Source organism: Oreochromis niloticus, linkage group LG7, assembly GCF_001858045.2.
Source record: "Oreochromis niloticus isolate F11D_XX linkage group LG7, O_niloticus_UMD_NMBU, whole genome shotgun sequence".
Classification (NCBI taxonomy): Eukaryota; Metazoa; Chordata; class Actinopteri; order Cichliformes; family Cichlidae; genus Oreochromis; species Oreochromis niloticus.
The window spans coordinates 57,265,313-57,285,195 of NC_031972.2; the positions used below are offsets into that span (position 1 = coordinate 57,265,313).

Below are 19,883 nucleotides of genomic sequence, written 5' to 3' on the forward strand. Positions count from 1 at the left end.
TTCACCTGAGACCAGTGCCAGATCAGTATTTGCTGGATTTTCCATCTGCTCTTCTTTTGTCCTCCACTCATCCACTCATTTTTTAAGGACATACTACACAGCATAAGATATACCAAGTTTGCAGCCATGTAGTCTGATGCCTGTAGATACTACACTGGTTCAGCCCTTTTTATGGTTGAATGATTCATAGCACACTCTTAAGTTGCTTAACAAAAAAATAACATTTGACTGAAAAAAGTCAGGTTCAAGGACAGGACTGAAAATTAGTAAAAAAGCAACCAGTATCCAAAGGAAAACTTTAAAAGACCTTCAGAAGGCCTGGAAGAGGAAGAATATTATTATATTAGCAAAATATAAAGAAATGAGGGGTGGTTTGAGACTTTTTGTATTTTATCACTGCATGGATTCGAAATTTGAGACAGGATGGAAGAACATCCAGAATTCATTTAAAAAACTCTACTTGATTAATCAGTTTGGTAGGAAATGTTCACTGAATGAACATCAGGTTCAGATGTTACTTGCTCTTTCAGTCATTTGCCGTTTATCAAAATGTTGGTGCTGCGTGCATTTCTCAAACTTTTACAAACGCGCTTTTACAGGCTTTGAGAGTCATTCCTGCAGAGCGACAAAAACATGACACAGTAAGATACAAACATACTGCAGGTTTTATTTTACGTTTGCCATGACAATTAGAAAAATCATCCGGTGCATGTGAACATAAATCACTTCCCTCATCCAGCTCCAGTGAGCCAAAGTCACGTCGACGCTGCTAAAGGCGAGCGGTGACGTGCAGGATGTTTGCGTCAAAACACACTTTCATAACCGCCAAAGACGATGACTAAACAATGGAGAAACATGTGAGCCACAGGCCAGTAGAGTCATCATGCATGATAAGTGAGAGCAACACAAAGCAAGCCACAGTTCAGTGTCTTCACGTCTGTGGTGCCGTTTGGTAAAAATGAGTAAGACACCGATGAATCCGCACACAGTTTCACTGTCATCATGTTTCTACACCCACGAGTGTTATATAGATTTTATTTTTCTCTTTCATTACAAACATTTACAAAGATGACAGCCTTAGTATTAATGAGCAGTTGAGTACAGCGGTGCTAGAAATGCCGAAGCCTGTATAAAGTCGGTGGTCCTACGTTTGTAGCTGAGCTCTCATACGGACAAGCCCAGAATACGATAAGGTGCAAATCATCTCTGTAGAGTTTCGGGTCTGTACACTATAATAGATCAGTCACAAAATCCCTCATCGAATGCAGGCAGAGATACAACATTTGTGATGTCTATCATTTAGAAATAGTGCTTTTCCTGGGCCAATCTGAGGTAGACATAACAAAACCACTGTGAAGCAAAAAGACTGGTGTTTTCAAAAGATGGCAACTGAGACAGACATTCTTTTGTAATGAGGATACAAGCATAAGAGCTAACGTAGTAAGTCTGAAGCAAGCTGCTTGTTACATCGTGACCTTCTCCAGCCTACTGACAACTGCACAAGAGATCTTACCAGGAGCGATCAACAGTTATAAATTAAACAAAGCAGGAATCAACGTTGACATTGTTCTCAGCAGCAGGCACATTGGACAGAGAGCCGTCAGCAACCGCTGCTCCTGAAAGCAGCACCGAAGCCCCCCGAGCAACAAGCCGGAGAGAAGCTGAGATTCTGAGCAGCCGACATTCATACAGTGCATTTCAGCATACACAGCAGGCCTAACACTAAAATACACACTCTGTTACAGCAACTTCACACACACACACACGCCTCCACGGTTATTGCTTGAAAGCAGAACACGCATACAAAAACACACAACTCCAGCCAGTAGGTCAGTGCTGCTGAGTGGAGACAAGCAGCAAGGAACAAAAAAAATTAACATGCAGGCACCTTTAAGTCTGCAGAAAGCACCACGATTTGAAGAAAATAACACGTTAAGAGAAATGTGGCACAGGAAACAACAAAACAAAAACACGATTTCACATTAAAAAAAAAAAAAGCCTCTCAGATCGCCACATATGTCGTTTTCAAGATAAAAATATGCAACCCCGTGACTTAAAAATGACGACACGTCAAAAAATACTGATATAAGAAACAAAGTCAGGGCTTAGACCTCGGCTGTATTCCTGCTGCACACATTCTTTGGTCATGAATACATTAAATCCAACGGACTCACAAACGCTCTGCCGCACAAAGGAAACACACAGTAACTGATCTGAAGGTCTGTACAGAAACACGCTGGTGCACGAGTCTTTTGACGGAGGGTTTTTCTGTGTTTTAAGATTAAAAATCCCTAGAAGGATGTTTAATCATTTCCACTGCACAGTGTTACAGACAACTTTTTTTATAGATTGCTGAAATCCTGAACCCGACAGGGTTTCACAGCCTCGTTTTGCCAGCAACTAATTGTGTACATGTCTGTTTTTACACTTTGAGAGGTGATGTATAAAAAAATGCAAGATCGCTTAAGTTTTTAAGAGTTTTCTTGCAACAAAAATTAGAACTCACATATCTTTGTGACGGGCCTGCTGCAGAGCTTTGTAGCGATAAAAATAAAATACTAATTAACTGCATTTACCTTTGCAGGGCAGATTACAACATCACTTTTACAATACTCACTTTTGCAGTGTCTTAACAAATATGCCAAACATTTCACAACGTATGCCTTATAACTACTAGTGGGATACGAACTTAAAAGAAATGGTAGGTGTTTTGATTTTCACTGTCTCCGCTCTCTGGCAGTCCACAGGAGTAGCAAAGGCACAAAAACAGATACAGACAATCCCAACCAGTCCTACCCCGACCAATCGCATGGCTCCGGTGTCTCCTCAGCGAAAATCCCTTTCCTTGTTTCCCTCCACACCAGAGTCAGAGGTCACATTCAGGTGGGAGTCTTTGCACAGGGTCTGTCCTTTATAGTGCACATTAAAAATGACAAAGACATGCCTTCTTCTGCCCATTGGAATAGAAAGGGTAGGGTAGGGATGAAGGGAAGGGTAGGGTAGGGTAGGGATGGGGGTGGGTGGGTAAGTGGGGTTAAAGAAATGAGAGGGGGGAAACAGAAAAGAAAATCAGCCTTGGAGCTCCTCGAAGCACGTCTCACACACGCGCACTGGCTTTTTAGAGGACGGAGTGAGGGCGTTCCTTGACGAACACTCGGCACAGAAGATGTTTCCACAATGTCTGCAGTGGTGCTGGACATTCAGAGAGAAGAAGAGGGTAAGGAACGACTCAAACGTGCTCTCTTGTGGGTTAAAAACAAAAATCATACCCACCTTCCTGACAGTGACGGTGAAGCCTTTCCCACAGGCCATGCAGTTCTGCACTTCGTGATCCTCAGCCCACTTTCTGGTCAGACTCTGTGACTGCTTGATCTAAAGGAATCAAGAGAAGCTGGCACAATCAGAGAATGTCTAACTTTATCGCTATGATAAAGAGACTTCTTTTTCATCATCTCATTATTTTAGAGCTTTGGGGCCAACCTGAAGCGACTGGTTCTCTCTGCCGAGCTCCTGCATGGCAGCCGTCGTGTCATCCAGTTTCCTCCGGAGCTCCACCACTTTGGCCTGGAGCTTCTCGATCTCACCTTCACCCTTCACGCACCTGAAACACAACAGCAGAGCCCCAGTGATGTCATCTTATTTAATGGTTCAAGCTTCAAAATGCATTTCCTAAATGGGTAAGACGATTTCACTCGTTAGGAGGTGTGACAGTTTTCTATGACTACACCATCACATGATTATAAAACGCTTTTAAACATCATTTAAAGTTTTCTACTATACCAAGTTTAGCATTCAGTTCGTGATGGGCTCAATTACATGTTTTCATTTGTAAGGCGTCAGTGGCGCTCGTGATGGTCACATCCACAACCACGCAGCTGATCTGCTACCTGTCTGCTGCTCCAGCCCATCGTGGGTTAGGCAAAAGAGGAGGCTTAGGAGTGGAAATGGCTTAAGTGCAGAGGCCACCCAAATCGAATTAACCATCTGCTGTGACGGCATGAGGGATTGTTTTTTTGTTTTTTTCATTTAGTTAAGCAGCCTCTCATTTGGGCAGCTCAGTTTGTCTGTGCTGCACACTTATTTCTTAAAATAGCCTATTTTCATGGTTATGTTTTTTGGATATTATCTCCATCTTTTTGGGGGCATAATAAAACCCGCATTTTTAGAAAGTGTACCTGTGCCTGTACATCCTTGGTTCTTTGGCTCCTGACAGCTACAGAATTTTACTTTGAAATGAGGCGTATCAGCTTTTCATAGTGTGGAGTTTTATTCCGTCCAGCTCAACAATCTTTCTGTTGTTATAACCACATTTTCACCCTGAAACTGATCTGTGGGCAATTTAACAAACACAAGCTCTTGGTTTATTAAAAAAAGGGATTTAAGGGATTTGGTAAATTTGGTGGGTATCCACTTCAGGGTTCTCAGCCATGCAATGCTTCCCTGAATGTCCTGTTACGACCACAGGTACATTTGCTATTTCACAATAAACCTCAGACCTCGACATTCACATTCTCTACTCAGAGCGATTTAAAAATGTGGCGATCTTTGCTCATTATCCGCCTCGGGTTTGGCTCCACCGCTACTTCACATTCTTTCCCAAAATAAATTTCAAGTTAAAGAGTTGAGTTTTGACACACACAGCTCAATGCAAATGTGAACACACAAGTTATCAAAGCAACGTCAAAGGACTGATCCAAACGAAGCAGAACACAAACGTGTGGCGGCTGGAGGAGGTGATGTTGAGGCAAATTTATAGAAACCACAACTGAAATTTCGTTTCACGTCTCAAATAACTGAAGCAACTGAACTTTGAAATAAATGTATGACAGACACAATAAGGAACGTAACATAGCGTGTCTGTCATACATGCGTGTCTGCACCTGCTGGCTGATATTTATTTTGTTCATTATTTTTTCCTTTTAGAGAATTTACCACTTACTATGCATAAAAAAAACATTGAGCTAATTTAAACTTGTGGACAAAGAGTTTATAAAGCACTAAGGATGGTAACATATAGACAGTATGTTTTTTTCTTGGAACTGAATAGCTGACCAATAAAATCCTGTGAATAGTTCCAAAAGCAGTGAATTTTCAAGGCGCTCAAAGATATTTCATACCTTTTCAGGGTTTACAGCATCTCTGCTAAGCAAAGTGTCAAAGGTCAAAGGGAAGTAATATCAATTCACCTTTCCAAAAGAGTCCGTCGCTCATCCTGGTTGTTCTGCACGGTGGCCTCCAGCACAGCGATTTCTCCTCTCAGCTCATCCGTCTGCTTCTCGAGTTCGCCGACTCTCCGCTGGCTGCCCTGCCATTCCCTCTTCAACGTGGCCACGTTTTCATTCAGGGCTGTCACCTGCAAACCCATCTTAGCTTCTGTCTCCTCCCCACGTTTCACCTGCTCTTCCCATCTCTTCTTCTCTGCTGCCTTTTGATGGAAGAATTGACCGTGTCAGAGAAAGGAATCAGAAGGGAAGCGCCTAATACTGTATTTCCTGGGATTTGGGAGCCTACCAGCTGATCCTGAGCGTCCCTGATTTGGGCTAGGAGCTGCTCCTCCCTCTCACTCCTGCTGTCCTTGGTGGTCTGGTGCTCCTTCTGCTCCTGCTTGAGAGCACCCTGTGCTGCCTCCACCTGAGCCTGCAGCTCAAGTTTCTGCTGGATCAACAGCTGTTTGGCTTCCTGCAATTCGCCGAGCTCCTGAGAAGACACAATTATGGGCATCAATACACAAATTGGTCAAGTTTCTGGGACAAAAGAAGCAATAAGTCATCTGTGATCTCTTCACAGCTATGATGTTAAATTGCTGGCTAGAATTCAGCCTTGCTGCATCCCTGACACACCAACATGAGAAACATCAGTATGAGATATATCAATATCTAATATCTTAGATCTTAAGACAAGCACCACTACTTGTTAAGCAACGTGACTGACCTTCTCGCTCTTCTCCATTAGTGTTTTTAACTCTGAAGTCAGTCTGCTGTTGTTCTTCTCCAGGACACTCTTCGCTTTGTTCAGCTCCTCCACATTGCTCTTCTCCTTGTCCAGCTCCTCCTTAACTTGACCCTGAATCAGTCGGCACGGTTTAGATTAAATGAACTGATAAGTGTGAACATTTAGGTGTTAATAGTTTCCCAGACCTTTTGCTTCTGTAGCTCCTTCAGGGTTTGCTCCTGCTGTTGGAGCTTCTCGTCCCGTTTGGCGACCTCCTGCTCCAGCGAGCTCCGGCCTGATTTCAAGTCCTGGATCTGGGACTCTAAGCCTGACTGATGGGTTCGATTAGCAGCCAGCTCCTCCTGACCCATGCTCAGTTTCTGCTCTGATGCCTGCACACAGAAGTAGTTTGAAAGTCACTTAGAATCACTCGTCATTCCTGCAAAATCCATTAATATCATTTATAAATGTGAATCTGGGACTGAGAATCATGTGAAACTGCACTATAGCAGGCTCGTCTTGCTTGCATTAATGTACCTTGAGATCTTGACGGAGGGCAGAAACCTCAGAGTCTTTTCCGTACACGTCAGATTGAAGTTTATTGATGTGTTCCTTGCTTTGCTCCAAGGCCTTCTGCAGCTCTGCTGTCCGGCTCTTCTCAGAGGTCAGCTCCTGGCCGAGCCCCGACACCTGTGCCTTCAGCTTATTTTCTTCTTGTGCCTGAAGTTAACAGTTAAAGTAACAAATTCATATATAGACTGTGATGGATTGTCCACTGTTACAAAGCTCAACTCATCGAGAATGATTTGTTTCAGTATAGAAACACTGACCACAGTTAATGCCGGTGAGGAGATGTACAATGCTTTTTTTTTTCTTCTTAGTTTAAAGACAGTACTTACTTTCTTGACACCAGCTTCCTTAAGCTCTGTCACTTGGCCATTCAGTTTCTTAATCTCTTCTTCCAAAGATCCCTGGGTCGTCTTCAGTTGCATCCGCAGCTTTTCCAGCTCGTTCTCCTTTTCCCTCAGTGTCTCCTGAGTCTTTGTGTGCTGTTGTTCTAATGAGGTCAGCTGCACTTTTAGCTGTTTCTCTGCCTGACAGTTTCAGAAACAACAGACGTTTAGGTGTTGGATTTTAAAGAGTATAAAATTTGCTATTGCATTTTCTTTTTAGACGCTTACCTCTCTCATCTGCTCCAGCTGTTCTTTGGATTCCTTCATTGCCTTTGTGATGGACTCATTATTTTTCAGAAGCTCCTGTCTTGCTTTTTCATTAGACTTATCCTGGGGAGAGATGGATTCATGTGAGTGATTGTTTCCTAAAAGTTCTCACAGGCTACAGATTAACCAAACCTACCTTCTCCTCTATAGCTGATTTATGGTTCTTCCTCTCAGTGTCCAGTTGACTCTGACTCTCTTTCAGTGCTTTGTTAGCCTTTCCGAGACTCTCCTGAGTAGCTGCAAGCTCCTTTTGTTGAGCCTTTTTTTCCTCTTGGGCCTTTTGTAACTCTGCTGTCAGACTCTGAGCTTTTTTATCCAGCTCTGCATGTTGAGACTTTCCCTCCTGGGTCACCTTTTCCAGGTTTGCCTTCAAAGTAGCAATCTCCTGCTCGGACTGTGCTAGCTTCTGCTGGACATCACTCAAGGTACCTGTCTTTTTCTTTAATTCCTCCTGCAGACTTGTAGCCCTTGGCAGAGGAAAGACAGGTGGTTAGTCAATAAAACACAGAAACATAGAAAAATCAGTAAAATAAAGTTACTCTGAAAACTAAAAAGAACAGTAGTGTCTCTCACCCTGATTTCTCAGTTTCCAGTGAGCGTTGCAGCTCCTTGGCTTTCTTTTTAACTTCCGAACTTTCCTTCTGCAGCTGCTGCAGTTCCTGCTGCACCTGATCCCGTGCAGCCTGCATCTCCCCTACCTGTGACTCCAATTTCTATTAGAATAATGCACCACGTTAACTTATAAAAGAAATACATGGATGTACTTTCTAGGTGTTACATCATTCAGATCAAAAATAATTCTCTTAAATCGAGAACTCAACACAGACCTTGCAGAGTCCCTCCAGCTGCTCTATCTGCTGCTCTGAGGCCAGTAACTTATCTTTGCATTCCTTCAGACTGCTTTCCAGCTGTGTGCACTGCTCTTGTCTCTCTTTGAGCCTTTGGGCATGATCCTCCAGGTTCTTCTGAACCTTATTCAGCTCCTACACAAGACAGCAAGGCAGAGTGAAGGACAGCAGCAATAAAAAGGTGAGCAGAGGTGGAACAGATGAAAAAAAAGCACAAAGTCAAGTGAAACTGTGAAAACTGTGTTTTACTGTTTCCATCTTCAAAGGAAAGAAATATGACACATTACAAAGGAAGCAGTAGGGCGCTTTAGCCAAGTTTTAACATCAGTGGTACAGAGAGGAAGCTAACCTGCTGCTTGTCCTGTAGTGCATGTTGGGCAGACTCCAGGCTGTTCTCTAGGTTTGCTTTCTGTGCAGCCTTAGCTGCCTCTGCAGAGAGCAACAGCTCTGTCTTTGCCTTCAGCTGCAGAAAAACAGTCTGTTATTCTCACTATTTAAACTAAAGACACAACATAGTGTGCTTGGATCCGTTAAGCTGCACGTGTTCAACACACCTATATCAATATCAACACATTACAGTCAGACACAGTTATCAGAGGCTTACCTGAGTATCCAACTGGGCTACTTTCTCCTTGCTCTCCGTGAGCTGGGTGGTGAGTTCAGTGACTGAAGTCTCCAGGGTATGAGCTCGGTCCTGGGCCGAGCGGAGCAGAGTCTTCTGCTCCTGGACCTGCTTGTGTAGATTATCTTGTGCTTGCTTGTTGCTCTCTGATTGGTTCTTGAGCTTGTCTGTCAACTGTGTTACCTTTGAATCCCACACATGAAAAAAAGTTATAAACTCGGGCAATGACTAAGAGCTCAATGCTGGTCTTTCTATAGGATGCTATGGGTTTTTTTTCCTTCTACACAACAGCAACGGACATGAGGTGAGGCAAACTAGAAGAGAGTGTGTGTGTGTGTGTGTGTGTGTGTGTGTGTGTGTGTGTGTGTGTGTGCGCGTGCTCACTTGTTCTTGTAGTGCATGGTTTTTCTCTTTAAGCTGGTTAAGGACAGCTGTCTCTCCTTCCCCGGCCTGGATTTTGGCACACAGGTCCTCTCTCTCAGCTTCCAGCTGGCTCACTGTGTCTTTACTCTTCTGAAGCAAAGCTTCCAGGTTCTGTATCTTCTGGTCTTTATCTCCGATCTGACGCAACACCTGCTCCAGGTCATTCTAAAGCAAGACAAGCAAGACTTTTGGTATTTTGTTCATTTTTTAAAAACTGTAAATCCTTTATCTCATTGGGGTTGTGATGTGGGTACACATGGAAAAATGTTGACTTGAGCTGAATCTTTCCGTAAATTATTCCATCATGATGAAGTAAATGGATAGTGCATAATGAAAATCTAATTAATAAATCTTAAACACAGCTGTCTTTTTATGCTTTATGCTTACTGATGATATGACAAATGTTTGAGGTGAGAGTTTACAGAGGAGCCGTACCTGCGCCTCACGGAGTTTGCCGTTGGTGTTTTGCTGCAGTGCCTGCAGCTCCTGGTGCTGCTGCTTGGCTTTCTCCACCTGGTGCTGCAGGTCTGTGCTCTTACTGGCACTCTCCTTCAGCTGAGGCAAAAACACATGAGCATCATTACTAATTTCATTGCTTTCACGCTCTTTTTTTGCCTATACACCTAACATTAGGTAAATTTCTTTTACCATTTGTTAACCAATCCTCTAAATTATACACCACCTATCTAAGTCTTTTATCCAGATTTGTGTGTGGGGTTTTTTCTTCTGTTTTGCTTTTTTTAGGTATTTTATCCTGTACATCATAGATTCCTTTGCACTTTAACCGCTCAATTTTAGTCAAATAAACAAATCAAAAATATATTTGACTATTTTTCAATGCACAAAAATCTATCTACGGATATTCTGATGTTCGCTCTTTCCCATTTACTTCAACTTCCCTGTAAGAATCATTAAAGCTCCAGCAGATGCCCACCTGTTCCTCTGCACGGGAGAGTTTGAGCTGCAGGTCGGCTGCTTGCTGCTCGCGGTCCTTGAGTTTCTCCCCCGACAGCTGCCTCTGCTCTTTCAATCGACCTTGCACCTCACCCAGCTGCCTCTCTGCCTCCAACAGTTTGGCATGCAGCTAGAAAAGCGCAGAGACGACAGTAAAGAGTAAAGTAGTGAACAAAGGGTGATAAAGGCCAAGAGCAAGAAATGTCAGATATCTAGATACTGCGTTCATTTTTTATTTCTTTCATGGAATGTTATTTGCTGCACTTTAAACCAATATTATAGTTTAAGTCTGTTTTTTTCAGCCTCCCAGCCAAAATATTTGACACGATATTATGTGTGAAACTGAAATGTAAGTAATAAATTATATTCAGTGTATTTTTTTTAATACTAATTTGCAACAACGTTCATCTAACAGCACTTCATGTTTTGAAGAGACGTTTTAGACAATATATGCAAAAACACATTCTCAAGAGCCTCTGATGTTTTGTTCTCCAACTCTTTCTAACAACACAAGTATTTGTGGCTTCTTTGCCTGCCTGACTCACCTGACTGATCTCAGTCTGCTGCTGAGCACCTTGGTTTTCCTTTTCTTCCCGCTGCTGTTCCAGCTGTTTCCTCTCAACCTTTAGCTCCGCATGCTTCACCTCTAGCTCTGCAATCTCACTCTTTAACTTTGCCACCTCCTCAGCCCTCTCTGTGACCTCCGTCTGGGCTTTGTGCAGGGACGCCTCAGCCCCTGTGGCCCGAGCCTGCAGCTCTTGCACTTCTAATTCCCTTTCCCTCAGGCTTTCTTGGACTTCCTTCTTGGAAGCTTTCTCAGCTCCTAGATGCTCGTCCAGATCTTGATACTCCTTCTCCTTGCGTGCAAGCTTTTCAGACAGGCTCTGCAAGTATAGCAGAAGACAACATCAGTCAGTTATGCAATGTCTGCCAAGACATTTAGCCTTGGTGGTGGTGAAGTTTTTCCATAAATCGAATAAAACTTGTGAATGACAAAACAATGGCAAGCAAAAATGACTGCCTTGTGTTACTTCTTGGCGGTGAGCAGGGTCTTATTGAAAAAGACTGATAATGTTACAGCCGCTAATTAAGTCACAGCAGAACATGAACCATTTGTCTTTTCTAAATTAAAACCGTTAGCGTGATAGGAGTTGCACCACGTCATGAACACCCCCCGCCCCGCACCACCATGTGATACAAGCAATGGAAAAGAACAGTGGCCTGTCAAGAGTCAAGAATAAAGTGAGGTATGCCATTTCTAGAGGATGGTTTACAACACAGAGCTGCACCGGACTCGCTCTGGCTGCAAACTTGGCAACAGGGCGACAAAGAAAAAAATGTTGTTAATAGTGAAGCGTGCCGCTAACTAGGAAGGGTGACAGGGGATCTGGATTTCACAGACATCCAAGAACCCTCGTTAGATTTCTGACCCCCACTCTGCATTTATGCATTTCCTTCCTTCTCCATGTTTTTGCTTTTCTCCTCTCGCTCACCTCCTCCTGTCTCTCACCATCTGCTCAACCTTTTTTTTGCCCCTTTCTATTCTCATGAGATATATATCTGTATCAAGTCTCAGGTGTCCTGTTGTTAGGAGAAGCACAGGGCAGGGGCAACGTGCTGGAGATCCACTTCTCTAATCCCCTTCTTACCAGAAGGCTGGACGACTGCTGTTGAGAATTTAATCTCTGGCTACATGTCCCCAGTTCCCGTTGCACCAGTGCTGTTACCTGTGACTGTGTTTCACCCCCAGTGATAGAGCCTGCAGTGCAGCGCTGGTTTAATTATAGTGCCGCGTGTAAGTTTTGCCAACATGTCTGGGTTGTCAAAGACAGTTGGTGACAGCAGGGTATTGTGATGAGACCTGATGCTGAGCAACAGAGGAAGGCTTACAGCAGCTGCTGAGGCTGAGTAATGTTACTGTGGGAAAAAGTAAATCCTACACATTCTTGCAGTGCAACAGATGTAACGGTAGACACGTTTGCACCTGTACCTATTTGGCCAGAATAGCTACAACAGCTGTAGCTGTTTGGTTCTGGTGTGGTGAGCGTGTGTTACCTGACTTTGCTGCTGCAAGTTATTCAAATTGCTCTGCAACTCATGGATCTGTTGCGTGTAGACGGCTGCTTCCTGAGGACCCTTCTCCAGCTCTGCCTTCAGTTGGGAAATGGTCATCTGCAGTCCAGTAAAAAAGACACATTAGACTCTTTCTCAAAAACATTAAATGTATATTGAAGAAACAGAAGCAGCACTGTAAAGGACTGGCATAAAATAAAAACACAGACGAGTAACGACTAGGCTTCACTTCCACAAAAGCCAATAAGTAAAAAAAATAAATTCACACACTAATAAAAGTAAAGAAACCTCAGACAAAAACAAAACAAAGCTCCAAAGAAATGTAACTAAATTTGGGGGCCAACTTGTTTACCTCCAGTTTACGAATCTTGAGTATTGTGAGTGTTGCGGAGGGGTGCAGTGTGTGAGAAGCAGAAGAAGGAAGAAAGGGAAAGAAACAGAGGGACAAAAGTGAGTCATGAAACAACAGCAGCAGCACAGAGCTGCTGAGCTGAGAGAATAAAAATCAGAATATTTCACACAAACCTGTGTTTAATATGCTAAAACGACAGCAAGTTGGAGACAGCTGGCAAATTCCTAACAGCGCTGCTCGTCAACTATATCCAAGAGCTATTATATAATTAAAACCCAGACCTCTAAATATTCTCAAAATCTGCCTTTTTCAGTGTGTAAAAAATATGAGTAGGTCTTTAAGATCATTTGCAGAAAGAGAGGTTCAGGGCCCGCGGCTGCCTGATGGAGCTCTAAAAATAGTCCTCTCCTTCTGGGAGAAAAATGCAGGAAATAGGGCTGAATTATTCACCATGCGTTAATTAAAGGCTGAATTAGGCACAAAGCCCAAAGAACATCTGAACTTTTTCATAACTTATTTCAAAACTGTTTCTTGTCTTTGGTGAACTGTGAAAAGTAAGTCAAATTAAACTTTTTCAAATATTTACACAGAACATGAAAACGATCGTTTTTATGTGATTGTGACAGTCGAGAGCGTCAAACACAACAGGTGTTTCGGCTTTCTAACCTCTGAGGTAGTATAATTAGCCTGCAGTTGCTCGTAATGGTTTTTGAGGCGCTCTGACTCTTCCTCCCTCTCACGGGTCATGTTGTCCATCACCGTTTGCACCTGGACCAGCTCCTTCTGCAGAACCTCGACATCCTCAACGCCCGGTCGCTGCAGCTGGGGGGCAGAGAAAAAAACACTATGTTTTTAAAAAAAAGAGGAAAAAAGGACTGGGTTACAACAAGTCAAGCAAAAGACAAAAGTTATATGAAATTCACCAGGCGTGCACAGTTTAACATGCTTTTGAACAGCACCAGTATGATGTTCTGACTTCAGTAAATCCAAGAGTCTACAGTTCAGTGGTTTTAGGATTAAATCTACTGTTTGGTCCATTATTGGATAATGACACAGTTTCTGTGATTTTGCCTCCACACACCAGTACAGCTGATTCTAAATCAAACTGTGAATATGTGAATACATGCCCATGCCATACCACTGTGTCCACCATGTTTGACAGCAAATGTTTGCTTCACATCGTGAGCTGTATCGCTCATCCTCCACACTTTTCTCTTCCCATCATTCAGTTTTCATCAGGCCGAAGATTTGTTTGGATTTTTTTTAAGAGCAGTCTACTCTGGTCTTCCTGGTCCTGAGCGTAACCAGTGGTTTGCACCTTGTTGTAAACACTCTCCATTTACACTCATGAAGGCATCTCTTGATTGTAGACTCTGACAATGATACTCCTACCTCCTCGAGAATGTTTTGACTTGGTTAGGTGTTGCAAAGTGTTTTGTTTTTTTAAACTAAGAACAAATTTGCAATTAGCTATCTTCTGAGGTCTTTCAGACCTTTTGAGCTGGCTAGTGTATTTCTTCTTTCTTCTTAAGAATGTACCAGATTGTTGATTTGGCCACTTTTAAAAGTTTTACTCTCTCTCTAATGCTTTTATCTGGGTTTTTAAACCTAATTATAGCCTCCCTCACTTGCGCCAAAATCTCTATGGACCTGATATTGAGAGTTTGAATGAAAGGCTATCAAAGCTAAGATCAATGCCTGAAATCAACTCGAGATTCTTCACCTGCTTAGTTTGTCGTGGAATAATCAGAGAACAGGCCTCACCTGACCATGAAGCTATTTATCAATTTTCCAATTGTTTTGATCTTATGAAAATGGGGGAATATGAATAAAAATGGCTGTCATTTCTAAACAGGTAATGCACATTTTTCATTAAGCCCTTTAAATTAAAGCTGTAAGTCTACACTTATATCACATATTGATAGTTTGATTTAAAATCCACTGAAATGATGTAGAGACACAAAAAAAAGGACCTAGCTGCATTTTTGGGTGAAGCTTCCTTAAACCACTTGGAACAGTTAACACCCGTTCAGGCCAGACGGCATAGGACAATGAGCATAATTATATGTTTGAACCACACGACTCTACTGCCGGGGCCAGTTTACTTTTTTTGGTGATAAAACTTTTTTAAGATTCCATTTTTTTCAACACATCTTTGACAAATGTGTGGACAGGGCCTGTGTTGATCCTTCAGGAACACAGCTCAGAGTCAAACTGAATTCACTGTGGAGGTCAAACTCTAAAGAAAACATTTACTCGTGAGAACAGAATAAATAACAAAAGGTACTTGGAGCGCATTGTTGTACCAGCTCTGTTTGGAGTCGCTCGTTCTCCTCCTTCGCTTCCTGCAGTTGTTCGTTCAACTTTGCTAATCTCTGGTCAGCAGCCTCCCGGAGGCTTTTCTCCTCATCGTAACGGGACTTCAAATCTGTTGGATTCAGTAATGGAAAAAATAAAAACAAACAAAATTTTTTTATCAGATTTATCCGAGAAAATACTCATTCCTTGAGGCTGGGTTGAAAAAAAAAAAATCTGAATAAAGACAAATGGATTTGTAAAAGAAAAATAAATAAATAATGATGTAGACCCACAGACACAGGCCTCCCAGTTGTCCGGCCGAACACTAACCTACTATCTCTGTGGCCAGCTGGGCAGCCTTCTGCTCAAACAGGTCTTTCATCTGTTTGATGTTGAACTTCTCTGTCTCAGCTTCATTCAGCTTCCTTTCAAGTACTGAAAAACAGCATGACATATTAGCGACTGATGATCTGCTGTCTAGTTGCATGTGCACTTTAAGGGTCCTGTGATGGCTGCACTTACAGCCACACAGTGGTAATATCCACCATGTTAGTGTAGAGGCTTATAAGTAACATTGCATTCACATTTGTCTTTCTTTAAATATAGGAATTAATTTAAAGGACAATAAATAACTGGTTTTGGTTTACAATTAATTCACATATCCACATAACACTGCATTCTAAAATAAGTGCGCACATTTTAGTTTACACTGTTATGTATGATTAATCTTTTGTTTTCTGAGTTACCTTAGTTGCAGCTGTTCCAGTCCCTTGATTAAGGAGCCAAGAGGTGGAAAAGGGGCGGAGCGAGCTTTAAAGGAAAACTGCAAATTGGTTCATGCCATAACTCGGGACCATGGGGGGGGGATTGGAGTTCATTATGTTTGGTTTTGTGTGTTTTACCCCTTCTCGTGTTTTTTGTGGGCTGATCAGCTACTATTTAAGTTTCCCCTTTGTCTCGTTAAGTTAGGTCAGTTTGTTTGAGTTATCAGTAGTGTTGTCAATTTTGAGTAGAGTTCTGTTATTTTGACCTCTTTTATGGGCCCAAGATTTTGATTCTTTTTGCATGATTTAACCAATTATGTTTTTTGGGTTAAATAAAAAATCATTTCTTTGGACTTTAACTTGTGCCTAAGTCTCTTTCACTGCTCGGTCCATCACAGGTCCCCTACCTGAATCATCTGCGCTCATCTGCCCATCGTTCTGCGGACGTGAGGGAATGAGAGAAACACTCATTAGCATCATGTTTTATATTCACAAAGTCACCTCTTCATTAAAACATGTTTGTTTGTTTTTTAATCTTGAAGCATTTACCTGCTTCAGGTGTCCTTGGACTTTGTCTAACTCTTTTTTTAGCTCCCCAGAGAACCATCTTTCCTCCTAACCATGAAAAACACACTCATAAGTCAAGTTTGCAGAATCATTTACACCGCTCGCTAACAGGTACTGTTTAAACGCAGCTATACCTTGAGAGAAGCGTGCAGGTCCTGGACCTCCTGCCGCAGCATTGTGAGGTCTTCCCTAATAGAGAAAAAAATACCATGTTGATTAAAAAAAAAACAAGTAAATTAAACACTGCCACAAACATACTGAGGTCAGTCTCTACGCTTTGATCATAAATGCTAATACCCGTCTCACCTAGTGGGGGCCACGTGAGCAGGGAGCTCTCCGGTATCATGGAACAGCTCATAGTGCTTGAACAGCTCCTCTGCAGAGTTGTGAGACTTCATGCACTGAGGACAGATGAAGCCCTGCACACAGAAGCATGTCATCATTGAAATCTGCTTCAGTTAAAAAAAAACATATGACAGCAAAAACTAAAAAAACTTAAGTAGAAGTTCTCAGTTAAAAGCAAAGTGCATCCACATTACCTCAGATGTCTGATCGTGGTTAAGGTCGGTGCTGGGCTGCTCTGACTCTGCATTCTGGGACCCTCCCTTCCCGGGAGTCTGGTGAACAGTTAATAAGTCTTTTATGTTGAAGCTCAATACCTCAATGTGACAAAATTAAAAGTCCAAAACTTATAACAATGTGATCTATTGAAATCACATTGTTATAAGTATTAACAACACCATTTGTTTTAAGATTTAAAATATAACTGAGGTGACTCGTGTTTCTCTTCATCTGTAATATTTATAGTAGTTAATAATCTCTAACAAAGGCACATATCTGTCTATGTAAAGTCTTACATATTAAAGAACCTAAAGTCACATTTACCCATACATTCAATCCGTGAGTTCTTCTATGCACCTCTAAGCAAATTATCTTCATCACTTCCACAGCCAAGCTAACATTCATGTCTTTTGACTGTAGGAGGAACATGCAAACTCCACATAGAAAGGTCCCAGCCAACCAGGAGATTCAAACCCTGAATCTTCTTACTGTGTAACAGTGCTAACCAATGCATAACCTGACCATGTGGAACTAGGATTGTGTTAAGGCACTGATCTGGAGCTTCGACACTTCTTCAAGGGAAGATTTTTAGAACCCCAAGAGTCATTCTAGCCCTAACTGCTAAGGCCAAAGTAAGCTATCGGGCACCTGGGCTTCATGATAAAGAGGCAAGACAGAAGCCTTTCTAGCAAGAAACACGTGAAAGCTGCCTGGAGAAAGAAATTACCTCGACTGTGAGAAACAACATCTAACTAACCAAGAAGGAACTATTTGATCTCAATGCTAAGTGTCATGTCAGGAGCACACTTTGTAATCTGGCTAGGAAATATTTTTTACATTTCCCCATGACTGATTTTCCCTGTACAGTCCCTATCAGTGCTTCCAGCATTTCACATGTATGACGCTGTGGTGCTGGTGTGGTTATGCTTCAGTCACAGATTCGGTTTTAAAAGCAGCAATGATTTACCTAGACTACCTGCCTTTCCTGTGTTATTGCATATCAATAACTATTTGACATATGTGTTTACAAATTTTCTGTGACTTCATGAAATGTGCAAGGCTTTAGCCCACTGGCCTGAAAAACAAACACATTAGCTAGGTGTTCCGCAGGTTTTCCATTCACAAAAAGGATTTATTGGTGCAGGTGACATGAATGAAAGAAGTCAAAATTAGTGTTTGTGCAAGTTGGGCATTCAGCAAAGACTGACCCAAGCTTGTTTAAAGGCTGACAAAACACTTAAGGGTTGGGTTGCATTACGGAGCAACCTTTGACCCTAGTTCAATAAACAGTGTTAGTGTGTGTGTGTGTGTGTGTGTGTGTGTGTGTGTGTGTGTTATGTAATATTACTAGCCTCAAAAATATATACATACATTAAAAAATACACAAAATTTAATTATACTACTGGCCTTCTTCAATAATAGCAACTGCATTACCAGTGGAATTATTATTATTATACATTGTTTTGAAATGGACTGGAAATACAATATCTGTCATCTTAGTACACTTTTAAACTGCTGTTAAAACCTGTTGAAATCTCCTAAAGGTCAGGGGTGGTGTTGCAACTGTGACATGACAAAGTTATAAAATGAACTGCAATCAGTATCTTGTAGCCTGATAAGAATTTGAACCTATAAAATTACCTGAGTGTCTAATCACTCTGTAAATAAGGTGGTTCAAAAGCAACTTCTCTTATATAAAAAGGGGTGAGATGTGAACTGTCTTCTCTAAACAGAGTATGTCTCCCTTTAGTCCTATTAACCCATAATAATAGCCACAAGGTGGTGACGGTTACAAAGCTGCTACTTCTTATTTTGGCTGCTCCCTTTAGTACTTGCCATTGGGGATCATCTACCTTCATCTTACCCTAGCCATACTATCCCCCTCTGTTGCACCAACCCTCTGCATGTACTCAACATATCCAAACTATATCAGCCTTTTCTCTCTAACTTTGTCTCCAAACCACTCAACCTGGAGACCTGCAGGTTGAGTGGCCTTTTTGTCAGTCCCACTGTCTCTTATTACCATCTTATAATAGGACTTTTCAGTCTTCCTGCCATGCTTCTGTCCCAAATCAGCCCTGACACTTATCTCCACCCTGCCTGCACTTTTCTTCACCTCTCTGTTCGAGGTCTCCGGGTATGTTTAACCTCTTCTGCCTTAACAACTTCCCGTCCTTGCAGCTTCGCTGTTAATGATTACAAGGCTACAGATAATGTGTAAAAACACAAAACAACACAGTACTAAGTGCTTTAAAAATGGACCGACCTAAATAAAAACGGAATGGGTAAAGATTTTTTTTAAATCGTGATCTAACCAATGTATACAAACTAACGCGAGGAGCGATGCCTTGTGGTAAATGTAGTCTTCTAAGAAGCTAGCCAAGTAGCTGACCTCTGCTCATTACTCTCACAATTAACTTTAAAGACAAGCAGCCAGTTTAATTAACCCTGCCAGCATGAACAGTTTGGGTGTTTACTTGGTTAAAACACGTGTTTCTACGTTGTGGTCAGCCAGATGACAACACTTCCCAACACTAGTAGGTAGCTAACGTCACTGTTAGCATGTGACGAGAAGACGATGAATTAACCTACTCCTGTAACATAGCTAGCTAACGGAAAGTACGAATAGAAACTGTGTCAGTGACCAAATATATCAGCTTTTAAAGCTCTCCCATAATGGAATAAGGCTTGAGAGGTATAAAATCTAAGTATATTATAATCCACAGACTAGTTTCATTCCTGTCCACTTTAGCATGCTCGTTTTATCCAAGTTAGCATTTGATGGTTAGCTGTGTCAGCCCAACGCAAGGAGCGCTCGATGTATTCACTCCGACCTGCAGGAACTTCAGCCTACCAGTTCTCACTAGCTAAACGTAAACCCCGCCCATCAGCGATACGTTCGGTATCAAAACATTCGTCTCCACCACGAAACCAGACATAGACAGGCCTGTGTCTTCTGAGGAAAACGTCTCCAGTTGACTAAACAAAAATCGATCCTGATAATTGCTTTGTCCCCCGGATAGCTTACCATTTGCAGTATCCGTCTGAGCATAGCCTCGATTGTGTTTTGTCCCGTCAAGAAATCCTGTCAGTTTTCAAAATGCCAAGTTTACGTCTGTGAACGGCGAACACCTGACCGGACTCGGGGAACAGCAGCGACGGATGGGCGGGTCATGGAGAGGATGGCTCAGCACCAGGAGGATACACAACCTGGTGAAATTCAGGATTACACACAAGAGCCGTCATGCTCTGGAGCACTCAATAAAAATC

The 19,883-nt window shown here is 42.1% G+C and overlaps 1 protein-coding gene across 5 annotated transcripts; it reads right to left on the minus strand.

Annotated features, from left to right (window-relative positions):
- Nucleotides 1–647: 647 nt before the first annotated feature.
- On the minus strand, nucleotides 648–19,823 carry eea1 (early endosome antigen 1). Of its 5 annotated transcripts, none has more exons than XM_019361483.2 (30): nucleotides 19,642–19,823; nucleotides 16,592–16,669; nucleotides 16,359–16,471; nucleotides 16,187–16,241; nucleotides 16,035–16,100; nucleotides 15,893–15,923; nucleotides 15,052–15,156; nucleotides 14,730–14,851; nucleotides 13,090–13,245; nucleotides 12,424–12,438; nucleotides 12,054–12,170; nucleotides 10,544–10,882; nucleotides 9,979–10,128; nucleotides 9,480–9,599; nucleotides 9,006–9,209; nucleotides 8,604–8,804; nucleotides 8,349–8,462; nucleotides 7,979–8,134; nucleotides 7,725–7,864; nucleotides 7,288–7,618; nucleotides 7,113–7,214; nucleotides 6,831–7,025; nucleotides 6,469–6,651; nucleotides 6,138–6,323; nucleotides 5,932–6,063; nucleotides 5,512–5,697; nucleotides 5,187–5,425; nucleotides 3,481–3,601; nucleotides 3,274–3,372; nucleotides 648–3,192 (listed from the first exon to the last, which is right to left on the minus strand). In XM_019361483.2, the coding sequence occupies exons 1-30, from the start codon at nucleotides 19,663–19,665 to the stop codon at nucleotides 3,070–3,072; spliced, it is 4,203 nt and encodes a 1,400-aa protein (XP_019217028.1). In that variant the 5' UTR covers nucleotides 19,666–19,823; the 3' UTR covers nucleotides 648–3,069. The 5 variants fall into 5 exon arrangements, with proteins under 5 accessions (XP_019217028.1, XP_013124129.1, XP_019217030.1 ...); XM_013268675.3 differs by lacking the exon at nucleotides 19,642–19,823 and adding an exon at nucleotides 16,938–17,033; XM_019361485.2 differs by lacking the exon at nucleotides 12,424–12,438.
- Between the last annotated feature and the right edge of the window lie 60 nt (nucleotides 19,824–19,883).

What these genes read in the sequence shown, in the direction of transcription:
- eea1 (XM_013268675.3), bottom strand. Translation starts at nt 17,018, where the DNA reads ATGAATGTTAGCTTGGCTGTGGAAGTGATGAAGATAATTTGCTTAGAG. An exon ending in GCTGGCCACAGAGATAGTAG is followed by an intron (nt 14,852 to 15,051) that starts GTTAGTGTTCGG and finishes TGAATCCAACAG; the next exon opens with ATTTGAAGTCCCGTTACGAT. An exon ending in AGCTGGAGCAGATGAGAGAG is followed by an intron (nt 7,026 to 7,112) that starts GTAAGCGTCTAA and finishes TGAAACTGTCAG; the next exon opens with GCAGAGAAACAGCTAAAAGT.